This window comes from Chanodichthys erythropterus, chromosome 7 (assembly GCF_024489055.1).
Source record: "Chanodichthys erythropterus isolate Z2021 chromosome 7, ASM2448905v1, whole genome shotgun sequence".
In the NCBI taxonomy this organism is placed as follows: Eukaryota; Metazoa; Chordata; class Actinopteri; order Cypriniformes; family Xenocyprididae; genus Chanodichthys; species Chanodichthys erythropterus.
In genome coordinates this window covers 3297612-3321932 of record NC_090227.1, presented here as the reverse complement: position 1 = coordinate 3321932, position 24321 = coordinate 3297612, and the positions used below count along the sequence as shown (strand labels likewise).

The window sequence follows — 24321 nt, the reverse complement described above, 5'->3', positions numbered from 1 at the left end:
ATTTAGGTGTTTCTGCACAAATCACATTTACCTTGTAAAATAGTTCTTATGAGATTGGGCTGGGAATTGGTAGCTTTATCTACACAGTAAATCAAAACTCTATTAATTGTGAGATGAGATTCAGTCAATTTTTGAGGTTCGAGTCTTAAGGCAGGAACACACCAAGCCGATGGTCGGCCGTCGGGCAGTTTTTGTTCATCGGCCGACTAAGTTTTCTCAGTGTGTTCCGCACCGTCGGCTGAAGTTGGTCTTCGCCGGCTTTTTTTCGGCCGATTCGACCTCACCGGTCCATCGGGCCATCTGATTGGCTGTTCAGCTACTGCCACCTGCTGGTTCGGAAAGGCATTTCATCTTACGCAGGCGCAGAACGGACGTGCTACTTGGCGGTCGGCTGTCAAGCGTCGGTTTGGTGTGTCAGGCCAGCTTTGGACACAGACGCTGCCGATGTGAGCCAACCCCACAGTCTGCTTTCGTCCCCACTAGTTTGTCGCCGTCAGCTTGGTGTGTTCCTGCCTTTAGAAGGCAGCTGTCTATGTTGGCAGATTTAGTCACTTACTAGGTTTTGGAACAGAGCCTTTTCTTGCTAAAATTATTTACCCAATATTTGTATGCACTATGCTTAAAGTATGACAATGTTACATGCTAACACAACTCTATCAATTGTAAGTTGTGTTGTGTGGTTTAAATCACTTGTAAAGGGATAGTTCATTTACTCATCCTTAAGTTGTTCCAAACCTGTATGAATTTATTCTTCTGAACACAAAAGAATATATTTTAAAGAATAACAGTCTTCAGACTGTTCTAGACTGTTCTGACAGTCTTCAAAATATTCTTTTTTGCATTCAGCAGAAGAAAGAAATTCATACAGGTTTGGAACAACTTGAGGGTGAGTAAATGATGACAGAATTTTCATTTTTTGGACATGAACTATCCCTTTAAGGTTGTATTCCAGTCATGATGCTGCCTATGAAGACAGCAGACAACAAAGCAGTTCACTAGGCTTTGGAACAGAGTCTCCTCTAGCTAAGATAAATGCCAGCTACCCAAACACACACACTCTGTTCTGTCCCCATCCATGTCCTACATAATTTTGGAGCAAGGGAGCACTGGAGCAAGCGTGGTGATGAAAAGGGTCCCGGCGGTCCTGCTCAGGGCTAGTTTATGACGCTGTGGCCCATTCCTCTGTCGTGCTGAGTGGCTCCCACCTCCAGGGACCTCAGGTTGAAATCTGGTTCAGGTCTCCACTGGGCCTGGCTCTTCTGTTGCGACATCATTAATTCAGCTCAAAGAATTCCACCAGCCATGGATACCAGTCCATCTTTCTCTCCCTCTCTCTGTTTTCCTCTTGCCTACTTCTATCTCTTTGTTGCCTCATCCCTCCGCAAACCTACGTCTCTCAAATGCTAAATCTAAAACTTTTGTTCTTCATTGTTTATTTTGATCTCTTCACTCTCTGGTTTAAGAATTCGGTCTGGGGAATAACTACATCACGAGTATAACACGTACACGGTGATGTTTTTGTTTGTGACGTCTGATCACCAAAAGGATATTCAATTCAGGATTGTCCTATACAATTTTTCAGGTGACAAGGAGATCTGTTGACACTGAACATGAAGCATCTCAACTTGATGTAACACAATCGCAACCAATGTGAACATATTTGATGTTTAATATACAGTTTTGGACCAATGGGCATGGCTACGAAAACCAAGCAACTAGCAAAAGTGTTGCGTGTCCCAAAAAAGACATTACAACAGATAAAACCCCTTTTTCTCACTTTTTATTGACTAGTGCAGCAGAAGGAAGACAGGAAATGATGCAATCATCACTCAAACTCATGCCGCCCGCATTGCAATAACCGCTAGGCCACGGCTCTGACAGTCAGACATCAAATTACAAGAAAGATGATGTCTTTTACTTTCTCAGTGCGAATTGGGGCTCGGTTTGCTCATATTTCCTATTCATCATCATCTCTCATTAGAGCTGAGGAACATTAGGGTGCCGCCCCTGTCCTGCACGTGGCCGGTGTGCTTGCCCCCTTAATTGCGTCTGAGCCCTTTGATGGAGTCAGTTTTTCCATTTTCACCTCAGCGGAGCCAGAATGATGAGCGCGACAGAGGTGATGGAAAGGACTATGAAGTAGATGCCATTTTCACTGAGGACACCATAAAGGGCTCAGACATGAAAATACCCCATAATTCTGTCTGTCTCTCTCATTCGTTTTCCTTCTCTTTCCCCCTCTCATCCCACACACAGGATGCTAGAAGTGTCCTCTGCCTTTGTTGGCCTTGTCTGCTGGTTTACAAGATGAAAGTTACTTGTTTGACAACCTTCAAACGCAGGAGGAATAAGGCCTAAAAGATGCTTTTGTCTCTGACACTTCAATATGCTATATCTGTGTGTAAGTGTGTGTCTATATCTGTGTATGTTTAGTATACTTTGCCTGAGAGGCAGAAATAACGTTTAACACAACATAACAGAGAAGCACATAGTAGTGTTTTTTGGGTGTTTCTAAGGTGATGTGTGTTTTTATATGCCATTTATGCGTTGTGTGACAATTCTACAGAGTAATAGAGAAAATTATCATCAAAATCAATTAAAAAAAAAAAAATAATAATCAAGAAATCATTAAGTAAAAAGGGAAAAACACTTGAAAGACATTGATATATTGAATTTGGTACATGCATAGGTCTGTATCATGTAGTGTGCTATGCCATATAATGTACTTCATGTTTCAAGATTTCACTCCGTACTAAACTTCAAAAAGCACTTGTTCTCAGCTGTGACATAGTGGTGTATGTTAATTTTTGCACATCATTTTGGGTGTTCCTGCACACCCAGGCTCCCTGCATCTTCCCTTCTTATAATACTTTGTGGCCAATGAGAGGTACTGTCTGGAACTTCCTCGAAAAGTACCTCTTATCGCACAACGTTGCCCTGAGGCAACGTAAAGAAAAACTGAATTTCTGAACATGCAAAATAAAAAAATAAAAAAATAACATTTTTTTTTTTTATGTACAGTTCATATCATTTTAAATAAGATTACTAAAGCAAATAATATTGTCTTCTTCTCACACCATGTGCTCCTGTGACCATGTGTCAGAACAGGACGTCCCACCTCTTAATGGTGTTTGATATTGACTCCAACACCTTAATGGACTGTTATTTGGTACTTTCTAACTGGTTACTTTCTAATTGGTTGTAATCATTTAAAGAAAAATGTGCTAAACATAGGGCTTAAGAAAACTTTCCATTGCCTGAGGGCAATGCTGTGTTGTAGAGGGTTAAATATCAGTGTAAAGTCTGTCAAGCTGTTTATATAATAAAGCAATGTGTTTGATACTTATTTTGGTAACACTTTAGTATAGGGAACACATATTCACTATTAACTATGACTTTTCCCCTAATACATTCATAATTTACTGCTTTTTAATAGTTAGTAAGTGTTAAGTTTAGGTATAGGTTTAAGAATGTAGAATAAGGTCATGCAGAATAAGGCATTAACATGTGCGTAATAAGTACTAATAAAAAGCCAATATTCTAGTAATATGCAAAGTAATAAGCAACTACGGTAGTTAAAATACCCTAATCAGGTAGTATTTCAAAAAGCAAGGATGGAGTGGCTTGACTAGATGGAAAAATATGTTGCATCACAAACCATTAACATTTGCTTCATCCATTGATGAAACCGGAGACATTATTAAGCCAATCCAGACATTTCAATATACTCCAGCCAGACAGTCCATAGAAACACTGGAGATAGACAAGCTTTGTGTTATGAAAGTATTTTTTCCCTTATATAAAGTCTTTACAAATTCTCAATATCAGCACTAAGAGATCCTGAGATGTTACTTGGAGAACTTGGGGATGTTGGTCGCTGACACTGAAGAACTTTCTTATAACACCGTGAGTTAGGCGAATCACCTGGTACATTTTTAAAATGGCTTTCATCCTTAGGTCAAAAAGCCTCAGTGATAGGTCATGTCTGGTAATACCATCAGCAAACTGAAAGAGTAAATGCTTTTTAGTCACTATATTCTATGGGAGAGTAGATTATGCCCATTTCCACAATTGGAAAACTCATTTTCTTAATCAGTATTTTTATCTGGTTAAAATTAATCCTTAAAACAAGGTACATTTACTTAAGAATCAAAGTTGCTTACAAGATATTGAGATTGTTTTCTGAGAAAACATTTTGCATTTTTTTTTCTTTTTTTTTTTTTTTTCTTCTTGTTTTAAGCATAAATCTAAAACATCAAAAAAGGATTTTGCCTCTATGGTAAGAAAATACATTTAATTCAAGATATTTTATCTGAAATCAAGTCCTGTTATCTCTGCTTCTAAATAGTCTATACATTTATCTTGTGTAACAATGTTCAATATGTATTGTATCAAGATAAATTACTGGCAAAGAAAAGTATATATAGCTGAGAGCTTTAGTTTATGGAATTCAACATGATCATCCTGAGTTTATCATAGTGATGTTACTTTGTGAGATTAAAAATAAAGTATATATATCAGGCTTTTTTGTATTAGGATTGAATAAAAAAATCGTAGTAATACAATTACAATACGATGAAGTGGCAAGCTGATGTATGTTATCACACAAACAGACAGACATGTCGGTGGTAAGGATTACTGTGTCAGTTTTCAGTTACCTTTCATTTGTAACAACAATCCAGCTTTTCCAGCATTTCCAGCTTTCCGAGGCGATAACTTTGTTTACCTCCTGAGGTATTGTGTGTTGATGTTCCTAATCAGACAACAATTAGATAACACAGCCTGTGAATGAGAATAAATCCCCCCGAGTCTTGCTGGAAAACAGGAATGCTTTACTTCCTAAACATATCAAAACATTGCATTATTTTTAACCTAAAAGCTAGATCTTTACTGCAATTTAATTTTGTTTTTTTATCTCCATCTCCTTCCCTCTTGTCTTTCCTCTTCAGTCCAGAGAAAGTCTGCCAAATGCATCTATCATTATCTACATTATCTATATCTATATATATATAGAGAGAGAGAGAGACATTTTTCCCCATAGTGTCTTACAAATGTGAATAATACAAGTAGACCCAAGGGAGAATGCTTAATACAATATTAGACCAGTCATTTTGTGAGGAAGGTTTGTCAGGTACTTCCAAGTGGTGTCTTCAGATGTTCTTCTGAGTATTGCAATGGGTCCCAGTCTTCTGGTGAAGGTTGAGAGTTTATTTGATCACCAAGGAACGGAAAGTGACCTTGTAAACATGCTGGACACCATTCATCCGCCTGCGGCAGGGAATGGGAGAGAACGTAAATCTTATTGGAAGCGTCTAGGTGCTGAATGCTAGTGGTAGAGCCTTAAATTTGATGTTGGCAGTGTGACGTGGCTCCTCTTTCACTCTCGTTTGAGGAAATGTGATTTAAACTGAAGGCTTAATCATTGATGGGGAGTTTCCTGTGATCCTACATCCTTTCTCTCTCAATGTCCTAATAAATACACCCTGACCCAGCAGTCTTTCGAGCATGGGTGTGTAATGTGTGGACCGCACACACTTACAGGCTATCATCTCGCTCTCTGGCTCAGACCCATATCTTTTATATGGCTGCAGTCCACTTTGCTGCTATTATACTGCTCTTCATGGTAACATTATCACTTAAGATAAGGGGTTCAATAAACTGCACTCTCTTTTAGGGGGCACTCTGCTCTTAATCCAATCTCTGAATGTTAGCACCTTTATCACTGGCCGTACTGTAGACCCTCACCTCACCTCCAGCCCCCATTCCAATAAGAGACAGACTAAGTCGGCCATCAGCCAACAACGGGCCGTTGTTGAGCATCTTTCATCTAGCTTTTGCTGTGTATCAGAACCAGTCTGTTGTTTTTATGAGCCAATTATGTTGTGACTAGTATTTTGAACTGTTGTGTAATGACGTTACGTGTGTGAAGGACGGAAGTGATGAGTAAACAAGATGGATGAAGTTTGCTATTCCTGTCTCATGTGCTTAATTGCTGCTGACTAACTCCTGACAGACACCACACCGTCTGTGTTTTTTTGGTCGATTGAGTATTTTGAATCGTCATCGGGCAGTCGGTGAGACAGATCACTCTGATTGGCTGTCCTGCACAGCCAATCAGTGCATGAGAAGAATAGCAAAAGTGTTCTAATCTTACCTATCTTACCTGAGCAAATATTTTCTTAATGACATGTTCATCTGGAATGTAGAAAGTGAGGACCAACTGATTGGTCAATTTCTATTTTTTTCTTTTTAATTATATATTTTTAAACCACAAATTCTTGTCTTGCACTGAAATGTGCCACCCGTTACGTAATCACTTTGGAAAGGTCACATGTGACGTAGGTGGAAGTACTGCGGCGGGGCGAAAAATCTCATTTTCTTTTCCAACTTCAAAATATTCTGACATCGTTGTTTTACCTTTTTTTTGTAAAGGGTTTTTGACTTAGTCTTTGCATGTTCGCTTTGTAAACACTTGCTCGGTACTTCCGCCTGTGTCACACTGATATTTCTAATGTGATTACGCAATGCGTGGTGCATCGCAAAGCAGTGCAAGATGAGCATTTGTGGTTAAAAAGTATTTTTATTTTTTTTAGAAAATGACCAATCGTTTCACTAGATAAGACTCTTATTCCTCGTCTGGGATCATGTAGAGCTCTTTGAAGCTGCACTGAAACTGACATTTGGACCTTCAACCTGTTGAACTCCAGTGAAGTCCACTATATGGAGAAAAATCCTGGAATGTTTTTTCTCAAAAACCTTAATTTCATAAACATCTTGGATGACATGGGGGTGAGTAAATGATCAGGACATTTTTATTCTGAAGTGAAATGACTAATTGGTTGTAGTCTGTGGTGTTTTCAAGCTCAACTTTTTGGCCTAGATGCAAGTGACACAAGACGACAACACGCTGCTAGTTCTTTGATGTCAGTTTGATGTGTCATGACCTTTAACCCCTTTCTGTTCAGCCAAGCTCCAAAACAGCCATTGAGGAGTTGATTAAATTCATTCTAAGTGGCAATTCCTACATGGAGAGGTAGGTTTCTTTCATGGGCGGGCAAGGGCAGGGCCATGGGGAGCTGGGTCGTGGCCAAGTGGTGGCAGACCACGCTAGTGCCTCCTGGCCGACTCTCTGATTCGCACTAATGTCCTCAGGAGACCAAGCTGAGACCACTGTCAACTGGCCCGGGAGGCCGGCCAGATTGAAACCCCTGCCAGCATGTTTGAAAGGATAGCAAATCATTTAGCCACCCTGATGGCACATTAGCATTTTTTCATGCAACATACTGGCATGGAATAACTCCACACTATTAAACTCCCTTTGAAGTCAAAGCTTGCAGGATACCACTGTAAATACGTATAAATAAATAGGAGAGGCATCTGAAAGGAGCTCAATGGGAACCAAATCATAATGCACAAAAAAAAAAAAAAAAAAAGCTTTGGCTAATTACAGCATGGCTAACATTGTTTGCACTCCCTCAGAGAGAAGCACTCTGACACTCAAAGCACAAAGCCGAATCTGAGGTGAAATTTTATCAGCACAACAATGCTGAGAACACAGAGGCTGAAAGCTGGGAAATAAAAGAATGAAGGACATGTAGGTGTTTGGAGAGCCAAGTCCCCCGCTCGCTGTATTCAGTGCAGGAAAAAAAAAAAAAAAAAAATCTATTTTGCTCTAAGGGAGCAATCAATAACCAGATCGTTCAATAGATCATTTATCCACTTAAAAGTTAAAATTCAACCATATTCTGTACAGTTTATATGATGTCTGAGGTGAATACGAGTTTTCACATACAAGGCTGAATGTCTTCATTGAGATGGGCATGTTGATGGCAGATTATTCACTGATATATGTAATAAACTGAAGATGAATAGATGTCATGACCTCTGGTTTAGAAGCTCAGTTCTAAGTGTCATATTGCAACTCACACTTAATGATTTACTGTAACATTTTCAATGGACCCTTTTCACAGATGAGATGATGCATTTTCTTTTTTTTTTCTTTTTTTTTCAGTTTTTAGCATCTTAAATAGTTTGTATTTTAAATGCACATTCATAACGCTATAATTTGTAATTAATTTGGTTGACTAAATGCATTTTAACCTTGATCAACAACATGATAATTCATTTGATGGTTGAATTGAGGTGTTTGAGCTGACTAGATTCACTCCACAGCTCCCTCTGTAGGTTGTAGCCATAATGCAGTCAGGCTAGCAGAACATTTACTTCTATTTTAGGGATTCACATCATGCTCCAAACAGAATGATTCCTCTGACACAAGCATCAAACATTCCTCCATTTCCATTGACCAACATTCTAATTAGCCTGCCAGAAATATAAATTATCATCCATATAGACAAATGCAAAGTATATTCAAAAAGAAGGAGGGAATGAGAAAAAGAGGCATAGTTGCTGTCTCTCCTGCTCTCTGTGTTATAATCCCTCCTTTAGCAGGCTAATTAGCAGCATTAGCATGGCTGAGAGCTGAAAACTTGTTTGAGTTCTGCTTGGAGGAACTAGACGTATGATAGCAGCTATTAGTATTCCTGCAAACAGACCCAAAAAGTGACGAAAGCTTTCAGAAACTTGCTTTAATTTTTAAAGTTTGCACTGCACATTTTTACTTTTAATGCTCTTTTGTGAATAGAACATTTGTCTGGAACAGATCAAGAAACACTATGAGTGACTAAACCAAACTACATTGTCCATCAATAATCTACACAGATAGCATGCTACTGTATGTCTGTCACATGCATGGTAGCTGATTCTGTTTAGCATCTCCTACTATTGTACATGTTTTTGTAGTGCTTTTTGGTAAGCATAATATCAGGTACACACCTTGTGTTCAATTCCCTTGTCTTTCTATGATTCCCAGAGTACAAGTTTAAAGACTGATTAGCATTTATATTGCCATGCTAGGGCTCACTACTGTAATTGGTGTTGCACGGCAACCCGCCACCGCTATCACCGTACAAAATTTACTCATATATATATATATACACACAAAAATAAGCAGGCACAATCTACTGTCCATGTAACACGCTGAAGTGAAACCGCCAGAAACTGACAGAGTTGGAGAGTGAGGGAGACAAAGACTGAGTCCGTCAGGTTTATTCAGGTGTAACATTGCGCCGTCCCAGAAACTTCCAGCAAAGTGATCGCAAGCCATTGTCAAATTGGCAGCCCAATTCCTCCAATGCCTTGCATACTGCCACACTACATACATCTGTGAGCCTCTACACTGACACAACACTCCTGTCAGCTATTTACAGTTTTATTTACCACCAAGCCAGCACAGGATATACTATAGAAGATATGGAAAGGAAGAAATGGGGATTATTATAAAAAAAAAAAAAAATAAATAAAAATAAAAACTCTGTTTGTCCTTTCCAACCAAAGAGGCCTATATTATAGACAAAAAGCTTGATCCGTTAGAATTCCTGTTCATCTCAAAAGTAGTTGCTTGGGTAGTCATGCTAACCAGCCAGCCAATCCCTTATTATAAAGTAGTGTGTTTAATTGAATTAAATGTTCACCTGTAGTGTACTTCAGAAATAAATAAATAAATAATATATATATATATATATATATATATATATATATATATATATATATATATATATATATATATATATATATATATATATATATAATATAATATAATATAATATAATATAATATTTTTCTTACAAAATTCCATCATTTTGCTTCAGAAGGCCTTTATTAACTCCTTAGAGCCGTATGGTTTACTTTTATTATGGATCAATGCATTTTTTTTTTTTGCTTCAAAATGTGGTCCCCTGTTTAACAACCATTATAAAGTTTGGAAGAGCCACAATATTTTTAAATATATCTCAGATTGTGTTCATCTGAAGGAAGATAGTCATATACACCTAGGATGGCTTCAGGGTAAATCATGGGATATATATATATATATATATATATATATATATATATATATATATATATATATATATATATATATATATATATATAATTTTCATTTCAAGCCGGCTAAAACAGGAACAGCATCTCTCCTGCTGCTGATTCCATGTATTAGGTCACAATTTAGACGGCATTAATCCCATAATCTGTATCAAAATCCTTGTGGTGTTCCTGGGAGGCTGACCCTCCATTCCCTTCTGAAGCTCTCTCTGCCTAACACAGGTTCATGGACAGAGACGTTTCCCTCCCTTTTTGCCCCTCCGGCTCTCTGCCCATCCTAACGGAATAAACAGAATGAGCTGAGTGGAAGCTCCGCAGGTGACCTCATGATCGCCGCAGCATCTGGTTGAATTACTTAACATCACGCTCAGCAGACATGTAATCCCACATAATGCCCATTTCTCAAAAAGTGCACCAATTTGGATAAATCCAGCAATTCAGCTCTATGGCCCTGAGATTTCCACAGGGATGGCTTCATAAGCACGGAGGGCACAGGGTGGGCACAGGTCAGGGTTGTGGGAGAGGATGAGAGAGATGAAGGGTTGGGGGTGGCGGGATTGGTTTCTGCTACTGTGGTTAAGAGCACCGATTGCATTGGTGCAGCTTAATAAAGTCCAGTAAACACATTTTGTTTATGGACAGAGCTTGTCAGCAAAGCTGCTCTCGCTGGATTTCAGGAATCAAGGCCAAATTAACGGCCATCTTCTTTTGACCTGAATCTGAGGAGGTACAAACAACACAACCGAAGAGAGAAAAATCTCTCTTGATTTCCAATTAATTATCTTTTAAACAGGAAAAAAAAAAAAAAAAAAAAAAAGAGGGAAACACAGATTCTACAGCAGATCATATTTTGGATTTTGAACAAAGTCTCAGGTCTCCCACTCTTTTGGACCAATTAATTTTGGTTACTTTTCCAGTTGTTCATGATGAATGAATAATAATTAAGTAATAAACAGTTATTACATTGCTTATCAATAAATGTTCACCTTTTTGATTATTATTGTTGCTTCTAGTAATTATGTGTTATTTTGGGTTCATTTTAAGACAGCCATATAGTAATTTTTAAACAATAGTTGGGTTAAATAAAACTGCCCAGCGGGTTGGGCAAAAATTTAATCCAACCTCAGGGTTAAAACCACCTATTCGCTGGGTTTGTTCATTTTTTTGTTGTTGTTTTTAACCCAGAATTATTTAAAGCATGTACTGTACTCTTATATACAATTATTATATTTACTTTTCAAGCCTGGAAAAGGGGACCAAGAATATATGAAATATAAAATGTGCTCTATCTCTATTTTCATCAGAAAAACTATTACTTCTAGAAAATAACCTCCCTCTCTCTGAGAAATGCAGTTGTCAGTGTTCACTTGAGAGTGGAGTAGGCTAATACGGGCAGGGAAGGTATTAGCGGGGGCACAGCCTTATGGACCACATTAAAGGGGTCAGACCTCACACTGGGCACAGACGAAATAACAGTAGGTGGTCACAGCTCAGCGACTCACATATGTATCTGTACGCAGAGCTGTTGTCAGCTCTTCTGTTTTGGTTGCCGATAAAGAATGACAGCAAGAAGGACAGAAGAATACTGATACGTGTTTACTGTCCGTGATGACTATGCATTTATGTCATTTGAAAACCATCACTGGCATACAAAACGGCTTAATCCAAGGATAAAAATGGCCCAGAATGTCAGAATGTCATGCAGAAATATGAAATTAATTAACCCTGAAATATGACTGAGATGTAAAAATCCATTACATTTGATCGGATTTGGTCCATGTCCATGTTGAAAAAGGATTTGTGATGTTACAAAGAATGATTTTCCAAGTCTGACCAGGGAAAAAAAAATTGTTCCACATTCTAAAATGAAACACACTGAGATGTTTGATTCCTTTCATACTTGTGTAAGGCAGCCGAGATTTGGCCTGAAAACAGCCAAAAGTGACATTTTAATTACCAGCCTGGTGAGGTGCGGCTTAGTGAATGAGAGAGAGAGAGAGACAGCGGACACACTAAGACCTGCTTTCTAGGGTTAAGACACAGCTTACGCCCTTGGCAGCGTGGGGACTTAACACCAGACGCTCCTGAAGAGCATTTGCCTCATCTATCAGAACAAGACGGCAGCGGTTAGGAGAGGATGACGGGGGGAGAGAGAGAGAGTGATGGAGGACAAGAGGAATATGGATAGACATAGACGGTCTTCAGATCTATGTCACACTGCCCCCAGTGGACTTGAGCATGAGAGGGAAGAGGAAAGCTGAACAATGTGTAATGAGACACTCTATAACATTGAGTCTTATAACAGAGAATTGGATGGGAGAGACAAGCGTATATTAAAATAGCTTTTTTTATGATGTTTTGCTGAAAAGCCATTAAAAAACACTGATTTCCCTTCTGACACAGGCAGTGACAGGATACAGTTATTGGGAAAAGCACTGGATGGAATAAAAGTGGACAAATGCAAGGAAATTACAGTGTGTGTGTGTGTGTGTATTTACTGTGTATATATATATATATATTTTTTTTTATTTATTTATTTTTATTTTATTTTTTTGTCTTGTTTTCCAGTTAAAATATCCAGTTAAACGATTCATGATTTATATTCATGATTTGTTATCATGACATTTTCATGACATTTTTTTTCTTTTGTATATGAACTATAATTAATGTTGTTCAAATAACATAATATTTTGAGTTTCTGTTGATTAAACCAATCGCCTTCATTGTATTAAGTCAAATATTTAACTTCAATAAACTCAAAACTTTAAGGTTACCAGGTAACTTACTTTTTAAAGTTAAACCAACATTTTTTAATTTATTTATTTAATTTTTTTATTTTTTATTTTATATAATTTTTGAACAGTTTAAATTGATGGAGATAGCATAGTTTCATAAGATAATAAGACTTTTTTTTTTTTTTTTTAATTATATCCAGAATTAAGTTGAGATACCACTGGCAATTATTTTTCCCTTGTTTTAAGCATAAATCTAATAACATTTAATGAGGTTTATGATTAAAATAAGTAACGAATGCCAGTGGGGTCAAGATATATTCTCCTAAAGCAAGTCTTATCATCTCAAGCAGTTTTGATTTTTAAGTAATTTTAACTTGGTCTAAGGATTTTTGCATATTTTTAATGAGAAATGAGACAAAAATACTGATTAAGAAAAGGATCTGTGGTGAAAAAAAAAAATAAAAAACTGATTTCCCTTCTGACACGGGCAGTGACAGAAAAGAGATATAGTGAGAAGCAACATTTTCATCCGAGGGACGTATGAGAAAGGAGAAATGGAACAAAAGTGGACAGATAGAGAAGCTAGAGGAAGTGCTACCTCTCAGAAAATGAACAAACTATGACTTAGAGAGAGAAAAAGGGGAAAAAAATGTCCAAAAAAAAAAAAAAAAAAAAACCAGAAAGAGAGAGACAAGCTCTTGGACAGAAGGTTTGCCTGTGGTGCGACAGCTTTCTGTGCTGCACAAGGGTGAGCTTCTGCTCGACTGTGTGCCATCAGTTAGGGCTTGTCACCAGGTGTGAATGTATGTGTGTGTGTGCGAGTGAGGGAGGGAAAGTGCCCTACATATACCCTCAACTCTTGACAAAAACTCAATACGGTCTTTCTAAGCTCCCAGCACAGCTATTGGACTTTTTTGTCAACCTCTCTCACACACACACATACACTTCTCCTCATCCTTCTTTTTCTCCCCTAAATAAAAGACTTGTTTTTCTCCAGGACTTTTTCTTATATATTTATTCCGGCTGACACTGGTTGGCTCCATAAACAGCAATAATGTGTAAAACACAATCTAGCTTTGGGGAACCTGCCATCCCCAGGGGCAGAGCGGGGCGACAGGAACGCTTGTTGTTATCTCGTGTTTACCTGCCTGTTCTGCTTTTATTTTTCATAAGCACAATACCTAGCTCAGCTCAACTGCACAGCAAAGCAAAACAAGGCGACTTTGCCTGGTGCGTGATGCTTTATGTGCGCTGAGAGCTTTAAAGAGTTAGACGGGAAGGAGATCAGACAGACTGTCTGACTACATTTCTATTGGCGGCAACTGTGTATTGTTAGCATGTGGCATGAAGATATCCATAATTATGCTCTTTATAATGATGATTTCAAAGGCTAACAAGCTTCTTTTTCATAAATTCATTTTTTTTTTTTTCAATGTATCATGATAAATGAACATAAGTTTGATGCATGGACAGTTTTTTATGCCAACTTTCTGACAAGAATAGCTAAATGAGGATCTTCAGTGTTTTTGTGAAAGATATCATCAAATGATGAGCGCAAGTGTTCCCCCATCTTCTAAAACCACAATGGAAAAAAAGAGCGTATCTGCTGGACACACAGCTAACACTGCTATAAAACTAGATCATAAAGCTGACAGCCTCCCGAGGCATGATCTACTAAACAAGAAACGGAGCGCCCCATACTTTACTCCCACTGTCATCCTCAAAGTAGTTCCACACTCTCCCCCCGAGAGCATCCGTGTGAGTTTTGATGTGTGAGGTTATATATTAACACTGTGGGTTATGTGAACATGCTGTTCTTGCCATCAGATCGTGAGTGAGGGGTACAGTATTTGCAACAATTTAATGAGTGTCGAAGTGAGGAAACAAGTTGAGTGATAAGCAGGTCATTAAGTTTGCTCTGCCAACTCTGCTCGGCTTTGATTTGCGTACGCCGTGTGATAACCGTGAAGGGGGAAAAAGAGACTTTGAGGGAGAGGGAGACAGCTTAGGAAATGCAGAAGAAATGATCTCATCGTACTTAAAGAGAACCGAAACTCTGTAGCCTAAGATGATTCAATTAAAGTCCGAGGACTTTGTGTTTTGTAAACCCAAACAAACTCTTTGTGATGCAGTCAGTGCTGGTTGTTTCCAGCACAAGGGGCTTCAAATAAGGTCCTGCGGCTTTTGGATTTATTTGAACTTCCTTTTCTGGGTCACCGGTCGCTGCAGAGGAAGACAATCAACTCAATCTATTTAGCGCTGACGAGTTACTGCCTCCCCTTTCAGCTGCTCGCGGAGGGAGCGGACGAGTCAGCCGGCAACCCCTCTTAGGGGTCTCCGCGGCAGTCTCCGATTCATTCCGATTGTTTTTCAAAGACAACCACCTGGCGGCAAGCAGCGGAAACATCCGTCAGCCGATGCCAAGCCCGACTGTTTACAGACTCTAAGAATAACCACACGAGTGACAAGTGCGTTGTGTTTGCTCGCTGGTGCGTGAGTTGAACATCCTTTGACGTGCCTTCGGTCAATAGCCTGACCTCACAAGCGAGCAAGATCTTGGTGTTCAATGAAACTTGTATGACAGACAAACAAGATGCCATGCAACTACTTCAAACTGTTTGACACAAACTCAGGGTTTCACAGCCGAAACCTCAGAGCTCAAGACTCAACTCCCAGAGATTTCCTTTCTCGCACACTGACACAGGACACAACACAGCGGAGACGAGGAGACCAGGCAGCTTACCGTGACCTGTCAGCCACAAGATCAGAAAGACCTCCGGGATCATCTCGGCACTATGCAGGGGTGGTGACCTCTTGGGCACCAAGGAGAAGTCAGGCTGGGAAAGTTCACGCACACACCGGCGTACGACTCTTCTGGCTGGCTGCTATTGTCAGTCCCCCGATGTGCTCTCTTAATAAAGAGAGGCTCTCTGTCAATCTCTTTCTTCTAGTGTTCCCTTGTTCGCTCTCTTTCTCAGTGTGCTGTGATAACAATCTGCTGTGTTGTCCTACGGTAACTGAAGTGACTCTGTTCTGATGAAGCGTGTGCAGGCGCTCTCATAAACTCAGAGTACTCATGCTCTCTCTCTTTCTCTATCGTTCTCACACACTGCTCTTCCATTCCCCGGATCACAGAATCAGTCTGCCTCTCTCTCTTTCTCACTCCTCCCTCCCACCCCTCCCTCCTCTTCTCTCACTCTTTCTCTCAGTGGAGGAGCAGGGGAAGGCGGGAGCCGGCTGCTCACAAGGCCCGCCCACCTGATCAAGCGTAGCAGCACTGTTGAAACAAGAGGCTGGGAATCAGAGCTAACCTTTGGGAACTGGGACTGAAAGAAAGAAAGAAAGAAAGAAAGAAAGAAAGAAAGAAAGAAAGAAAGAAAGAAAGAAAGAAAGAAAGAAAGAAAGAAAGAAAGAAAGAAAGAAAGAAAGAAAGAAAGAAAGAAAGAAAGAAAGAAAGAAAGAAAGAAAGAAAGAAAGAAAGAAAAAGCTTGTTTCTGCCACTAAATAAAATTAACATATATAGATATATATATATATATATATATATATATATATATATATATATATATATATATATATATATATATATATATATATATATATATATATGTATATATATATATATATATATGTTAATTTTATTTAGTGGCAGAAACAAGCTTTTTCTTTCTTTCTTTCTTTCTTTCTTTCTTTCTTTCTTTCTTTCTTTCTTTCTTTCTTTCTTTCTTTCTTTCTATCTATCTATCTATCTATCTATCTATCTATCTATCTATCTATCTATCTATCTATCTATCTATCTATCTATCTATCTATCTATCTATCTATCTATCTATCTATCTATCTATCTATCTATATATATATATATATATATATATATATATATAGCTTTTTATCTCACAGTTCTGACTTTTTTCTCGCAATTGCGAATTTGCATCCCACAATTCTGACTTTATTTCTCAGATTTGCGACATTTACTGTAAACTCATATAGAGATATGTGTTATAAAGTCAGAATTGTGGGATGCAAATTCGCAACTGCAAGAAAAAAGTCAGATTTGTGTGATATAAAGTCAGAATTTTGAGTTATAAAGTCAAAATTGTGAGTTTTAAAATCAGAATTGTGAGATATTAAGTCAGATTTGTGTGATATAAAGTCAGAATTTTGAGTTATAAAGTCAGAATTGTGAGTTATAAAGTCAAATTTGTGTGATATAAAGTCAGAATTGAGTGATACAAAGTTAGAGTTTTGAGTTATAAAGTCAGAATTTTGAGTTATAAAGTCAGAATTTTGAGTTATAAAGTCAGAATTGCAAGATATAAAGTCAGAATTGCATGATATAATGTCAGAATTGCATGAGATAAAGTCAGAATTGAGTGATACAAAGTTAGAATTGTGAGTTATAAAGTCAGAATTGTGTGATATAAAGTCAGAATTTTGAGTTATAAAGTCAGAATTTTGAGATATAAAGTCAGAATTGTGAGTTATAAAGTCAGAATTGTGAGTTATAAAGTCAAATTTGTGTGATATAAAGTCAGAATTGAGTGATACAAAGTTAGAGTTGTGAGTTATAAAGTCAGAATTTTGAGATATAAAGTCAGAATTGCAAGATATAAAGTCAGAATTGCATGATATAATGTCAGAATTGCATGAGATAAAGTCAGAATTGAGTGATACAAAGTTAGAATTGTGAGTTATAAAGTCAGAATTGTGTGATATAAAGTTAGAATTGTGAGATATAAAGTCAGTATTGCATGATATAATGTCAGAATTGCATGAGATAAAGTCAGAATTGAGTGATACAAAGTTAGAATTGTGAGTTATAAAGTCAGAATTGTGTGATATAAAGTCAGAATTTTGAGTTATAAAGTCATAATTTTGAGGTATAAAGTCAGAATTGCATGTTATAAAGTCAGAATTGTGTGATATAAAGTCATAATTTTGAGTTATAAAGTCAGAATTGAGAGATATAAAATCAGAATTGCATGATATAATGTCAGAAATGAGTGATACAAAGTCAGAATTGTGAGTTATAAAGTCAGAATTGTGTGATATAAAGTCAGAATTGAATGTTTTCATGAGTTTGCCTGCCCATTCAACCTTGATGGTTAGTAGTAAAATTAACTGGGCTTGCTGTCCGTGGAGGAGGCTCAAACCCAAAGCTCACAATTATGAGTTAATTCACAATTCTGTCTTTATATCTCACAATTCTAAGAACAAAAATCAGAATTGATAAAAAAGTCGCAATTACCTTTTTATTTTTTTTTATTTTGTGGTGGAAACAAGTTTCCATAAGAAAGAAAGAAAGAACGCCTGAGTGAAAAGGGCCTATCTACATGTCTAATAATAAAATGAGCTGTGATTGGTTGCTTTGCATGTCTGTCATCTCTTTGTGTCGAAGTGGCTGGTTCTGGTCAGAATAAAAGATGTAAGGGGGAACAGACTTGCAGAGTCAAGAGTCTGTTTGCGCTAGACAGAACCCAGAACCCAGAGCTGGAACCTTTTTAGCTCTTCTTTTCCAAATGAGTAAAACAGAGTTCAGACTCATCATTTATTGCCCCCTAATGTACAAGTTGTTAATCTCACTAATGCATGGCTTGCTAACAAGACTGTTTCACACACTAAATATTGCATGATGCATTTCCCTTCTACTTCCTCTCTTCTCTTCTCTTCTATAGAAAAGAAGGCCTGATGCATTTTGTTCAGTAAAACAACGGGAAAAGAACAACATGGCCAAAGAACAGCATACAAAGTTTGTCTGAATTATTTAGAGGTAATAATCTTTCGTTTTTGGTAGCCACACTGGAAATAAGTTTGTGTGCATGTCAAGTTGAACGTTTATTTGTAAGGTTTACTGCAGTTTTAAGCCTTAAGATCTTGTTAGCTTTAACAATCAATTCTTTTATTTGAGCAGGTTTCAAACCAGAAAATGCCCATGGATTGCTCCATCTTACTGAAGCACAAAAGCCGAGGATCAATATTTCATGAGAATACTTTTAATCACCTGATTTCTTGTTGATAATTCCTCTCTTTTGAAGTCTTTCAGTATAACTAAACTAAAACATTGAGAATGGTTCCCTGTGTCTAAGCTGTTTAGCTGAAACCCAGGCTTGCGTGTGCACATGGAGCATGTGTTCTCATTAATGTATACCTGTACATATACAGTAAACCACTTGTTTTACAAGCTATATAAAAACATATTTATTTGTCCTGCATGGCTGTGTGGGCTGAAGGTCAATGCTGATGCATCCCCTCTTGACCTCTGGTCATTGAGTCAATCTAACAGCACACAGTAATGGCACAGAGAAGCAACCTTTAACAAATTGCTATATGGATAGGAAGCTTTACATGGACATTGTTTAAAAACTGATATTAACATCTGCCTCTGGTGATGTTATTACAAGTGGACACTACTAAATAGAGATGTTATCCAATCACTCAAACCATACTCAGGGGTATTCAAAAATGCATGTGACTGCATTGTATTTGAAGTGTAAACGCTAATGCATTCTGATGTGTCCCGGGCAACATCCCAGGAATGCCAACTCACCTGCCAATCATCAGTTTAGTGGAGAGGGATTTAAACTTGCTGGATAGCTACATTCATATTCAAAATAATAACCATCCAATTAAAAGGAACACGTGATAAAAGGTATATTTTCCATGTTAATCAGAGTTTTTGTCCTAACTAGCCGTGACGGCGACACGCGACAATTCTATTTAAGAAACAGTTTCTATTTTTCTGCGACGTCGCGGCTGAAACAACAACAGAGAGTATGGCAATGATAATCGCAGGTAGGCCATTCTGTGACAAAAAATGTTTCAGTAAGTTAGTATGTATTTTTAATAATGTTAAATTGGTGTAATATCCATGAATTTTATTATGTACTTATGCATTTAGTTGCGAGTACCAGGAGCTTGCAGATAGAGCCCGCCCATGCGCTCTTCTGATTGGCTGTGATTTTTGATTGATTTTATTATGTCTCGTAGTCATGTGGTGTCTGATGTGGACAGAAAAATGTATTTTAGTTGGAATCATATCGCATCACATCTTGTTAGGACACAGTGTTAAAAGAAAAGTTTCTATGCTAGAAGAAAAGTGTTCTATCTAGTGCTTTGGGTGCACATTTGGAACCCCTAAAAGGTTCTATCTGAACTTTTTTTTTTTTTTTCTAAGCGTCTGGAACTTCTCTGGTTTGACTGAAATCAACATTCAGTGAAAAGATCATGTAAAGTTCAAATATTACAAGAGCCTTGAATTGAATTGAATTGAATTGAATTGAATTGAATTGAATTGAATTGAATGTTGGATCTGCGGTCCAGTGTTTGCTCCAGAATCATTGAGCTATGGTGCTCATTTTGGAGATACAGGTTTCAACCTGGCCTGTGTTATGTCCCACTCCTACCAAAAACACGCTGTTTTTGTGTGTGTCCCTTTAAATGCAAATGAGCTGCTGCTCCTGGCTCCCAGAAGAGGGCGGAGCTTTAACAGCTCAACAACAACAAAGCTGGAGAATCTCACGCAGCCAAAATGAGGATTGTCAGTAACAGTGTTCAGCCTTACATTGTTCAAACCGGAGTCGACACTGATGGAGAGACTCAGGAAGAAGTTACAACTTTTAGAATGAAACTGGACATTTCTGAACGGCTAGTGGATAAATTTATGTAGTTGCTGTGGAGTTGATTCAAGTCATGTTATCAAATCCAGTGTTGAAATGACCCTCGTTTGTGAAGCAGTCCATCGTAAAATGGCGGAATGGCAACAACACTCCACTACAACAACTCTTCCTCTTCTCTAAAGCAGCCCAACATGGCCTCACCCCCTTTGTTGTGTGTTCTCGGGGGCGGGTTTATGTAAATTTTAGGTTTAGTGATGTCACTAAGAAGCTCATTGTAGTCCCTACCAGCCATTTGTTGTAGTCCTTAAAAAGTGATTTCTGTGAAAGAAAATATCTCCCTTTGCATTGAACTTTCAGCATTGTAACTTTGCAGATGTTGTTTATGCTCAAACAGCAACATTACACACTAACTAAAGTTTAAAAAAAAGTGAAATCATAATCAACCACCCCTTTAAAACCTTGGCTAAAAAATGTCTAAAACCTTGAAATATTTGAAATAACAATAGCAATCCAGAGATACAATGCTAAATTGCAAATGTTGTGTCATAATTGATGGAAAATTCCGTCAATGGTGGGGAAAGAGTTTATATAAATGTATTGTGAAACATTTATTAACAACAGACAATAGTGTATTTATGTGTGGACATTAACCTAGATTAAAAAGCTGTAAAAACTGTTGTTCATGATGCCCAATGCATTAACCAGTGCTACAACTAGTTAAACATTATAGCAAAGTGTTAACCAGAATTCAGACACAAATGGAAATCACCATAACACTGGCTTTTACTCTTAGCACACAATGGTACATTATGGTTATGTAGGCGCAAGCTACAGAAACAGACATGTCACTTTTTATTTGACTCAATGTGCGACTGGCCTGTCAGTCATATTTAAATCTTTCCTTCTGGTGTGGAAGATTCCACAACAGGCTTCAGTTCATTTAACGTCTAATAGAAAGACAGCATTACCATTTGGACCGTCAGATACGGGAGCCACAAGCCAAGGCTCAGATGGCACATCCCAACCTCTTTATGCAATCTATTTCATGTATTCTTCATGGTTTTCATGCTCTGCGGAAGATCTGGAATCCGTATTTATGAGTTTACGTCGCTCTGACGTTTTTTTTTTTTTTATCTGCAATAAACTAGTTCAGCATTTATATTATTTCTTTGAGACTATGTGATTGACACCTCTGGGTAGTCTACCTCATCTGCTCAGAATTACACTTCTGACTTTCACTTTCCTTTGCTCACTCACTCTTTTCTTTCTTATAGATTGATGCTTACTTTGTTCCAGGTAATTTTTAAGGGTGTAGGTTTCAAAAGGTCACTTTGCAGCTCTCAGTCATTAAGTCAGTGAGTGTAGAGAGAGGGAACAATGTAAGCGTTGAGATGAAGGCGTGAGAAAGTTCAGCATAAATGAGATTGATTGCCTTTTCTTCCCCATGTGAAAACACTTCAGCTAACATTGAGATCAATCTTTTGCGGCTCTGCCAGAGCTTTTGGTTTAAGGAACTCCACATTTAGAGCTTGTATATTTCCTTTTGACACATTTATGTGGCTGTTGGAATTTCAATGCAAAAAGAAACTTACTCAGAAATGGCACTTTCAGTGTTCTTCTCAAAAGCATTTGCTGAAAAAGTATAGAATCTAAAGAAAAAAAGAAAGTGCAGAATTTCTTCTGAAAGAGTGAAGAATCTCTGGATCAAAACAAGAGATAAAAGTATTGCTTTTGCACATGTAAAATTACAGTACATGATCATCAAACATTGAACAGCATATGAATCGAAACTGCCTAACGTTACTGGATGAAATGTTGACCCAGGACGAGGTACAGGTCTGTGAAGCTTTTGGGGTGTTGATGGACTCGATCTACTCCATCTATGTTTTGATCATCATTCTGAATTCAATCAAAATGTTGCATTTTATTGAAACTTGCCCACATTCAAGTGTTGATAAAAAAAAAAAAAAAAGAAAATGCACAAAGCTAGAAAAAAAAAAAAAAAATAAATAAATAAATAAATAAATAAATAAATAAATATATATATATATTCAGAGGCTTTGTTCTGAAAAAAATGTTCAAAAATGCTGACACTGACTGGAAATTTTTTTTTTTTTAAATACTGTCAAGGAAAGAGATACTCTATACAGTTTAATTTAGAAAGTGTTACAATAACATTCAATATAAATTTGATATATGGGCTTCGGCTTGAAGTCAGTATCATGTCATGCCGCATGTTTCATCTTTTTATATTCTGCAATCCTAAATGAAAGCATTTTTGGCTATTTTGACAACTTTTGAAGTAATGTCTTACAGCTACAAGTGCAGGTGGACTTTAACTAAGTTTCTCAGTATTTAGCTTAATTTGACTAACATTTCCATTCAACCATGGGGACAAATGGAGACAAAATAGGCCCTGAGCATGCAAAGGTTGTATAGATTTGCCTTAGGCATAGTATAAGCAAACTAATGGCACTGTCAGCAAAGCCTGGCACAAAGGTCAAAGGGCTCTAACATGTACATAATTTGTTTTTTTTATTCTCTCCCTTTAGACTATGAAAATCATTCAGTGCTAGTTCAACTACATTGCATATGTTTCAAATGCCTTTTTTTTTGCAGACAAATTCCAGCGATGGTGTCTCCACTTCCCATACATTATCTTCATTGCAGCATATTTATTCTCCTCAACAGGCACTCTTCCAGCAGAACTGAATCATGGGATTGTCTAGAACCTGCATGACTGACCAACTTGCACAAACTGCACACAGACCAGGTAGGAAGTAACTCCCCACAGGTAGATATATTAAACGCATGCTTGGTTCCCAGCGAGCCATGTCCTGTTAGAGGTGCTGCTAATTTGATTTTGCAGTAAGATGTGATTACTGTGTCTTAAAGTTTCTCTGGTTAATGGTGTGCAAAAGATAAGATAATCTTGTTGAAGTGGGGAAATGAGAGCTCTTTTTTTTTTTTTTTTTTTCTTTGGATATGACCATAAGGTGTTTGGCAGGTGTAAATGAATGCTGCTTCTTGCCTGCAAAATCATTGAAATATTCTCAGAATGAACTCGCTGAGTGGGAAGACTTATTGTGCTCATAGTGCTTATTGGTGCAATACAGTTCAAATAGTATTCAAAGAAAATAATCATGCACAAAACAAAAACAACTATAAATAAACCTTTGAGGAATACATTTTGAATTATGTTAAAGTGGTTGCAGCTTAAAATAAATAAGTAAGTAAATAAAAAAATATAGTCTGTGTATGTGTGTGTATGTGTGTGTGTTATGCTCTTAGTGGGTAGGAATCCTGAAAAAAATGCTGATGTTTGCACGGTATGCCATCAAAGCAAAACATAGTAAAATTTGATGATTCAGCATGATATTAACATATATTAATATTCACTTCAGAAGTATTTTGCCGTCGGTCCCAATTGAAAATGCAAAGAGAGCAGTCTGTATGCTGGATTTCTGAACCCCAGTGCACCTTGAGCCCTGAATCTCACTCGTGCATTCTCATGGTAAATGTAGCTGTAAATACATGCACAAACTTTTCTAGTACCACTTTACAATAAGGTCCCATTAGTTAATGCATTAACTAAAACATTTTTTTTTTTTTACATTGTTTATTGATGTTTGTTAACATTATTAAAACAAAAATAGAAATCTGAATGAGTTCTGGACATTTAAAGTGATTTCTAGGAAATTTTAGAAGCACAGACGCACAGAATGGAACAACTTTGGGCATAATGTGGGGGCTACACTTTTAATAAAACATAAAAATAAACAAATAAATAAATAAATCAGCCAAGCGTGTTCATGTAATGGTTTTCATGGGCCAATGTGAATACATCTACTGTAATTTGAAATTCAAAGAGACAAGATGTTCTATGACCAGACATTTTCTTATCCAAAACGAGGCAATGTGAACATTATGGAGAGCTAAACTCCCTTATATATTGTGCGTTTCATTCATTCTGTCAGGACCACTATCGTCAAATATGATTGATCATTTCATAGAGTTTGTATTGGCTT

General features: G+C 37.5%; 1 protein-coding gene across 1 annotated transcript in view; it reads right to left on the bottom strand.

The window, feature by feature from the left end:
* kirrel3b (kirre like nephrin family adhesion molecule 3b) overlaps positions 1–24321 on the bottom strand; it is a 359059-nt gene that overhangs the window by 232386 nt on the left and 102352 nt on the right. Inside the window, exon 3 of the mRNA XM_067390740.1 lies at positions 15421–15514. Coding sequence (XP_067246841.1) covers positions 15421–15514 — 94 coding nt within the window. The remainder of the gene's footprint in view (positions 1–15420; positions 15515–24321) is intronic.